We start from the raw sequence: 8,946 nt of genomic DNA on the forward strand, positions 1-8,946 counted from the left end.
GAGACTTATGCCTGTAATCCCAGCAGTTTGGGAGGCTGAGGTGAGAGGACTGCTTGAGGCCAAGAGTTTGAGAACACACTGACCAACACAGCAAGGCTCCATCTCTAATTAAAAAAAAAAAAAAAGGTTTTTTGAACCTTTAAATTATGTAAATTCAAATGCAGATACAAAAACGTCCATACAGGTTCAAAAGCCAGAGTTCTAGCGCTAAAGTATAATTTGTATTTCAGACTGAGGAAATTCATAATACAATCTCCCACAAAATAAAGCTTTTTAACACCAAAAAAATGAACTGTAATACTAAAGTATTTTATACGCATCTTTTTACATAAAAATCTTTAAGAATCATTCCATACTTCAATGTAATTTTGCCCAAGAGAAATATCATGTCAGTTGTGCAGAGTGGGACATACGTAAAAGCTGCCATGGACAGATGGCTGCCCTTTTTCTTTTCAGTGCCCTGAAAACTGACCTAGCAGCTGACAGCAATCCTACTGGCAGAAGATTCACCACATTTTTCTAGCCATTGCTGGTGATTCTTAATAAAACTGCGGCTCCCTGCTTTGAAGAGACTTACAGAGAAGGCAGCCAGTCATATTTAATAAACTGTTATACTTCATTTGTCATGTTTCAGTATTTTAAAAATCTAGGCTTCAAGAGAAGCATGATAACAGATGATAATCTTGTTTTGAGGACTGTATAAATATATGGCAAATACCTAAAAAACAGTAGTCTCCCTTTTGTCACATCTTCAAAGAGAAAGTACTTAAGAGGTACAGAAAAAGCTAAGATACAACAATTAAACTTGCAGTCTTATTCTGACACGATCATAATTCTTTTTATTATAAATTTTTATGTACAGTGGACATTACACCCATTCAACAAATACTTCCTGAACCCTGTGTGCTAGGCATAGAAAAAGGAAGACATTTATAAAAATGATGAAATACCTTCATAAGAGCCAAGAATCTGTCCAAAATATTGACAGCCAGGACAAAAGTTTCAGTGCAAGATCCAAAAAAGTTGGCTAAACTCCTTAAATCTTCAACTTTGGCATTTCTCAATCCTGGACACAAAGTGTTATCATTCTGCAATAAAAACCAAGAAGCAAGGTTTACGATTTTCTTAGAACCAGATGAAAAACACATATAATCCAAATAAGGTTAATTTTTTTCCCCCAAGAATAAGGTAAATTTTTTTCCTCAATCTTCAAGAATATGGGTGGAAAGAGTGATATCACTTAACTAAAGCCTATACACTTTATCATCTATAAGATGTAAATCACTCCTTCTTAAAAATACAAACCATAAAAGAGCTTCAGCAGTTCAATATAAGGTGAACCGTTGCAAGATTTCAGAAGGTTATAGCAAATACAATTCAATTCCCTTGGAATGCAGAGAAAGGGTTCTTTTGTTTGCTTTTGTTTTTCTGAAGTCATTTAAGATCCTACTTTAAATACGTATTTCACAGGCAAAGGGTGTTTCCACAAATGAACTGCTCAATTCACTGGAGGGAGTGGGGGAAGGCAGGGAAGGTGCTACATTTAAAAAAAACAAAACAACAAAAAAAACACTTCTCTAAAGTATCACTTTCATTCTTGCTAAGAAAAAGCATGACCCTATAATAAGGTTTATCTTGGTACTCCCGAAAGAACTTTGATCTTAAGAAATTTTGCAGGCTTTAGTCATGATTCAACGGGGAAGGGGGGTTGTTATCTCCTCCCGCCCCATCAGCTGCTTGAGCAAGTTATCTTTTCTGCCAACTTACCTCCGGGGTAGCCTCAATCAGACTCAGTCCTTTTTCTCGAGGTTGGAATCTCTGTTCTTGTTCCAGGTAGAGGTTCAACAATCCGAGGAGCTGGACCCCTTCACGACCTGCCAAGTGCTCTGCCCCCAAATCCTTCATCTGCAGCAAAGACACCACATAGAGAATGTAACCTAGGGGTATGAGGGGTGGAGAGGCGGGCTAGAAAGGGCTGAGGCCAGTACCTCCAGCGAGGGTAGCCCCAGTACACCCCGACGAGGAGCGGGTGAGGGGACTGGTCACGTCAGCCAGAGCCCCAGGGCAATCCCCACCACCGCCAGGGAGGTGTGGCAGGAGGAGGAGCCGTGGTCAGGTCCGCCGGCCAGCGCTGGATCAGACCGGCCAGCTCTGGCCTCTCGGCGATTCATAAACAGGAAACCGTCCGCCCCACCTGAAGTCGCGCCAGGGAGGGCCTTCTACCCAGGGGACTGCAGCGTGGCCAGCGACTGCAGCGGGTCCCGGGGATGGGGCGTTGCACAATAGGGGGGAGGGGAGGGAAAGTCTCGCGACTGAACAAAGAAGCGGAAGGAGGAGACTCCCGAGCCCCGCCCGCCCGGGGCGTCCAGCTGTAGAAGACCCTCTTGCAGAAACCAGCCCCTGGCTTTTCCCATCCGCTGCGGCAGCGCCGATTCCGGACGTACCAGCGGCGGACACCCCAGTCCCAGAGAGCCGTGGAGTGGCCCGGCACACCCGGCTACGGTCCGGGGGCAGAAATCCAGCCCGCCCGTGCCCCGACAACACCCGTCCACCCACTGACGCCGGGGCCCCGCAACTCCGCGGGGCTCCGGAGCTGTCAATCCGAGAAGCACCACCCCCAGCGAACCCCCGTGACTACACGAGCGCGGGCGGGGGGCACCGAGGCGGAGACTGCCCTTAGCCTTATCGCCCCCTCCGTTCACCCCACCAGCATCCATCTGTCCATTGTGGACGCCCGTTCCCCACAGGGCTGGGGCTGAGTGCAGCACCCTGGTCGCTCTAGCGGATGAGGAGCAGGCAACACCGAGGCGCTCTGATACCATCCTCCCCGCAGCCTGCAGTCCCCACCACAAACAAAGAAACTCATGGCGCCCCCGGGCGGGCCCACTCACCGTGCCGGAGACGCGCCTCCACCCGCCCGCGGCCTCGCAGTCTGCAGGGACAGGGCGCGGCGGGGGTGTCCGAGCCTGTCTTGCAGGTCGGGGACCCACCTCCTCAGCGGTGCTCCCGGCCCGGCATCCGACCCTTCCTCCCAGCCACCGCCGCCCCCGCCTCACAGCTCCGGCTCCATGCCGCCCCCCGCGCGCCCACCCTTCACCGGGCGCAGCGCCGGCCGCCGGAGACCAGCCCTCCACCACACCTCCGCCGCCTCAGCGGAGGCCCCCGCGAGCCCCTTGTTTTTGTTATGGGTTTTTCGACGCCCCCAAGGGGGCGGGGCACATGACTCCCCGCGGAGGGATCCTGCACTTCAGCCACAGACTTTGAAAAAGAGTCCCGCCCCTAAGCCGTCTCTAGCCTCTCTCGCGGCCTCCCTAGCTCTCCAAGGCTTTGCCGAGCCAGTCCTCCCGCCCGGCGCCAGGGCGGAGGGTGGAATCTGCGCGTCGGCCTTGTCCCGCGATTGCTCCGGGTTGGGAGAAGGGGGGATAACTGAGAAGCGGAAGGAGACTGTTTCTGGTCTCGTTACGCCTTTTAAAGGTCCCCGATTTGTTTTATTTTCGCTGTTTTGAAAAGTCCGCCCAAAGTAGCCGGCTCTCTGATTGGATGCGGGAGGGGCGAACGGAAAGCAGAGGTCTTGATCCACCCTCGAATCTGGATTGGCTAACTCAATAGTCTTGGAGCCCTCTGATTGGCTTTCTCCGTATCCTGAGCCTCTCTCTGCCTTGGGGCCTTAGCAACTCCGGGGTCTGGATTGCGCTCGCCTGGGTGGGCAGAGGGGAGGGCATTCCGTTACCTGCCCTACGGAGCCGTACCTTCGCTCCCGGTTACCTCCGCCTCCGCCCGTCTTGGGGGAATGCCATGCTCGCGGAGTATCTCCAAAGAGCTTAACCTTTGTGACAGCCCCTTCAGCCATGGGAGAGTTTTCTCAATTCCTTCTTTGTCTTGCAGTTCCATTTTGCAATAACCCATCACATTATTATAACATTGTCGGGGCGTTTACTAAAATGTTCAATAAATGCTACACGTTTGGGCATTTGTTTTATAAATCTCCAACCCAAGAGAAGAAAGGGAGGAGAGAGGTGAAAACAAGTTAGGCAAAAAGTTGAGGATCGAGGCTGAGTGATGGGTACACGAGGCTTCATTACACTATTCTGCTTGTGTGGCTTGGAATGTTTCCATAATTAAAAACAATTCAGGAGGGACTTTTTAATAAAAACTTGGCACGCTGATAAGGGTGCATAAACATCTAATAATTATAGCGTACCTCCAGAAGTTGTAGTTGTGCTGTTGTTTTAATGAAGACTCCCAGAGCTGCTTGGTCTTTAGTAACCCATAAATTATCATTTATTGTTCATTATAATTAGCGTGGTTGTTATTATAGGCGACACCTCTCCCGGGACGGGACAAAAAACAAACCAACCAGGTGCCTTAGGCCAGAGAAACTTTCACACAGAGTATCACTGGGAGATGTGGTTGACTCCCCTGGAACATTTATAGTTTGTTTACTTTCTCCCTCCTAAATTAGCAAATACCGCATTCATGAGTTCTAATCTACATAATCAGCCTCTGGAAACAAATTTCTCTTTTCTGCTCTTCTGTATGTTTTCTGTGAATTATTTTGTTACTTGTGAAATATGGGAAGGCATACAATATAGCTTTGGCAGAGTTCTTTGCAAAGCAGCTAATGAATTTTAGAAATAGGTTCTTTTGCATATGAGCTCGGACTAAACACAGGCATCTGTTTGGAGCACAGAGCAACTGGGGGAAGGGAGCCCAAAAAGCTAACAGTTATTTCAGAGTGGTGTGACCTTGGTGAGGGTTTTGGAAAATAAGATAAAATTAGCATATTACTTTTAAATTATTTACAGGCTACATAATTTTATCCAATGCCGATTTGATATTTTAAACGTTATTTAAGTGATAACTTTTATTTGACATAATCATCTTGCTGGAAATCTATGCTGATAAACATAATAGGAACATGAAACTCACTTGGAGAGTAGAGCTAAGATTAAAATTACAGTGATAACAGCTCATTGTACAGTGTCAAAAGGCTGAGTAGAGAGAGCCCACAGACAGAAAGCAGCTCGACCAACTGTCCACCACCAGAGAAATGAGAGTTTGTGAGCAAAGCATGAAGGAGACTGGCAACATTTTTTTCAAGTAAGAAGGCAAAGGTAAAAAAAGAACATATGTTATTTAATAAGTGATGTGAAAGAGGAAATGCAAATTTATGTGGTAGAAGACTTTAAAAATAACAGAGTATATAAAACAAAAAGGAAAAGATTTAGAAATTGTCCTTTGCTTAGGCTACATAATTTTATCCCATGCTTACTTGATCTTTTAATCATAAATAAGTGATAACTTTTATTTGACATAATCATCTTGCTGCTTAGATCACTAAATGTCACAAAGCTATACTAAATGTGTACTCTATATTTCATAACTGGTATTTTATATGTCTTTTTGCAGACAGCCTCTTGAATGATGTGAACAGAGTGATGGCTTTCTCTGAGAGTGAGACAAGAAAGCTTTGTATACGGTGTTGAATTTCCTGCTCTTGGCAGGCCCTGCTCAGCACAGAAGAAAGCACTGATCAGGTTGTCCAAGACGGAGTCCTTTATCCACTTTTTAGTCCACTTGTCTCTTTAAAATTAAAGGAAAGCAGTCATTAAAAATATTGGTCCAGTAGTTATTAATATAGCATCCTCTTTTTTAAACACCTCATTTTAAGTATGATGATATTCTTGGGAAATGGGCTGAGGGATTATGCAGGTTTTCTGTTTATGTTGCAGAATTTTTTGTTAATATATCTTTTTTAAAATTAAAAAAAAAAAAACTCCTCATTCTATTTGTCCTTATCATCTTGGCTTACCTTGCTGGAGCTGAAAGTGTTATTTATGAAAAAAGACATTATTGCCCTTAGGCTAATCAGGCTTTACCCATTAGCCTTTCCTGAGCTTTCTAGAGGGCAGATTTGCTGTATCATGCATGCACATGTACAAAATAAGGAAATCAGAAACCTGGCACCCACCCCAAGAACTTCTAGACAATTTAAGATACTTGATCTTCCACAGTACATGATAGGGGTGCAGTGAGGTTGGGTGATACTGTCACCAATAACCCCATAAAGGCCTCATGTGCAGCCCGTTGTCCTCAGTGACATGTGAGACTGAAACTAGAAGGTGCTCACAGAATGGGTAATAAGCAGGGAGTGCCCACACAGAAACAATGCCTACATTCAGTAAATCCCTGACTCCTGACAAGTGTCCTGCAAACCTACTCACACTTAAGCTTCTACCTTGAATATAGGGCACTCCCATGGGACAGCTGCAGTGCTTCCCTAAATGACTTAGATTTCATGAGGCATCAAAATTGCTACAACTTTCCAAACATCATCTTTAGCCTCACAGATGTGGTTTTTGACAACAAATCCTAGCTTTCTATTCAATCGAAATTTAAAGACTAGGCATTAAGTGCCAGGCATGCTACTCGGCACCACGGATACAAAAATACACAAATAAAACAAGGTCCCAGAATATACCCTGGTATGTCTGAGGTGTGGGGCAAAAGCACCGGCCATGGATCAAAATAGCTTTGTGTCCCAGCTTTCCTACTCATTAGAGATGCTGCCTTGAATACCTTGAATAATTCCCATTGTCTTGAGCCTCAGCTTTTTTTCTTTCTTTTCTTTTTTTTTTTTAAGAGACGGGGTTTCACCATCTTGGCCAGGCTGAGTCTTGAACTCCTAACCTCGTGATCCACCTGCCTCGGACTCCCAAAGTGCTGAGATTACAGGCATGAGCCACCTCGCCAGGCTGAGCCTCAGCTTTCTAACCTAGGAAAACAGAAAACCAAAGGTAGTTGTGTCTGCTTCATATGTGATGACAGAATACAAACATCTGTGAAAGCAATTAGCTATTTATTTCCAGGCTGTTGGAATTTTTCACCAGGTTGTAACTTCATGAACGGAAAGGAAGGGATCATCCTAACCTCATCCAAGAAGTCTGGTGGAAAGCAGCCCCAAAAGGAAAGAAACTGAGGATAAGGATATGTAAAGCTGACATGAGGCCATACTCCCCCTCCCTATCTAGTCACTATTGCTGGCTCCCTGCCTGGGTTGTTTTCTGTCATTGAGCTGAGCATGGTGGTTCACATCTGGAATCCCAGCACTTTGGGAGACTGAGGTGGGAGGATCACTTGAGCCCAGGAGTTGAAGACCAGCCTGGGCAACACAGCGAGACTTTGTCTTTACAAAAAAAATTTAAAAATTAGCTGGGCGTGGTAGCATGCACCTGTAGTCCCAGCTACATGGGAGGCGGAGGCAAGAAGATTGCTTGAGCCTGGGAGGTTTAGGCTATAGTGAGCCTTGATCATGTCACTGCACTCCAGCCTGGGCAACCGAGCAAAAGCCTGTCTAAAAAAAAAAAAAAAAAAAAAAAAATGTGGTTTGCAGCTACAAACTTCCTGCTTAGATAAGCCCTGCTTCGCAGAACCTGCAATGGAGACAGGAATGCCTCTCCGAGGGAGAGGAACAAGGAAGGTATAGCATATCATAGGGTACCATCTTGAAGTGATGCAGATTTTCCAACCAAGAGCTCATTTTAAAATCAGAGCCTGGAAGAATGAGATGATTTATATAGCAGATGATTAATCTCTTTCTTCAAGCAATCAGCAGAATAAATCAGTGTGGCATCTCATATATTCTCCGTTCTGATTTTCCCACGAACAAGATAGTCTCAAATTTGAAATCAACATTTTATAATCCATTTACTACATAGATATTTTGTTGCTTTTGTTGTTAATGCTAAAAGCATGCCCTGTGTTTTTGGAAGAGTGTTTACCTATGCACGCGTTGGCCATATTCACAACACAGTCAACTCCCAGATACTGACATGCCCAGCTTTGGAATTGTGGAAATTATCCACACTGTAGAGACCGTCTGAAAGACTACAGCAAGCGGACCAGTATTTCCAGGCTGCCAGTTTAGCCCCTCCCAGTTTTACTAGCCTGCAAGAAAGTTAGCCTTCTGCAAACTACCTCTGCAACCTGAGAACACAATGCTTATTTGACTCTGAGCGTTCAAGAGATTCTCCTGCCTCAGCCTCCCAAGTAGCTGGGATTATAGCCATGCACACCACAACCAGCTAATTTTTGCCATGTTGGCCAGACTGGTCTTGAACTCCTGACCTCAGGTGATCTGCCCGCCTCAGCCTCCCACAGTGTTGGGATTACCAGGAGTGAGCCACCGCACCCAAGCCACATATATTAATATTGGAATGTTACACAGAAGTTTAGCATGGCCACCATGCAAGGATGACAGACAAATTTGTGAAGTGTTCCTTTTTTTTTTTTTTTTAAGACGGGGTTTCACCATGTTGGTCGGGCTGGTCTTGAACTCCCGACCTCAGGTGATCCACCCGCCTTGGCCTCCAAAGTGCTTAGATTACAGGCATGAACCACTACACCCGGCCCCTTTTTTTTTTTTGACGGAGTCTCACTGTGTCACCCAAGCTGGAGTGCAGTAGCTCAATCTTGGCTCACTGCAACCTCTGCCTACCGGGTTCTTGCAATTCTCCTGCCTCAGGCTCCCAAGTAGCTGGGATTATAGGCGCCCACCACTATGCCAACTAATTTTTTGTATTTTGGTAGAGACAGGGTTTTACCATGTTGCCCAGGCGGATCTCAAACTCCTGAGCTCAGGCAATCCACCCGCCTCAGCCTCCCAAAGTGCTGGGATTATAGGCGTGAGCCACCACGCCCAGCCAAACTGTTCCATATTTTTTAAAAAGAAAAGTTTGGACATGGTGGCTCACGCCTGTAATCTCTGAACTTTGGGAAACCAAGGTGGGAGGATCGTCTGAGTCCAGGAGTTCTAGACCAGCCTGGGCAACATGGCAAGACACTACCTCTACAGAAATTTTAAAAATTAGCCAGGCATGGTGGCATGCACCTGTAGTCTCAGCTACTTGGGAGGCTGAGGTGGGAGGATCACTTGAGCACAGGTCA

The 8,946-nt window shown here is 46.0% G+C and overlaps 1 protein-coding gene and 1 non-coding gene across 4 annotated transcripts in view; one reads left to right on the plus strand and one right to left on the minus strand.

Moving 5' to 3' along the window:
• The window catches only part of CCNG2 (cyclin G2), a 10,206-nt gene extending 7,016 nt beyond the window's left edge, over positions 1-3,190 (minus strand). Inside the window, exons 1-3 of one of the 3 annotated variants that reach the window (XM_037733547.1) lie at positions 2,445-2,577; positions 1,768-1,905; positions 951-1,088 (exon numbers count right to left, since the gene is read on the minus strand). In XM_037733547.1, coding sequence (XP_037589475.1) covers positions 951-1,088; positions 1,768-1,905 — 276 coding nt within the window. In that variant the 5' untranslated portion in view covers positions 2,445-2,577. Of the gene's footprint in view, positions 1-950; positions 1,089-1,767; positions 1,906-1,988; positions 2,252-2,444; positions 2,578-2,891 lie in introns of those variants that run through there. The other 2 variants (XM_017514821.2, XM_017514820.2) reach the window with 2 other exon arrangements.
• A 4,987-nt stretch (positions 3,191-8,177) lies between these two features.
• LOC119468942 lies at positions 8,178-8,288 on the plus strand. Its single transcript, XR_005197753.1, has one exon. It is a non-coding gene; the product is annotated as a U6 spliceosomal RNA (small nuclear RNA).
• Positions 8,289-8,946: the final 658 nt, after the last annotated feature.

Source organism: Cebus imitator, unplaced genomic scaffold, assembly GCF_001604975.1.
Source record: "Cebus imitator isolate Cc_AM_T3 unplaced genomic scaffold, Cebus_imitator-1.0 Scaffold537, whole genome shotgun sequence".
Lineage (NCBI taxonomy): Eukaryota > Metazoa > Chordata > Mammalia > Primates > Cebidae > Cebus > Cebus imitator.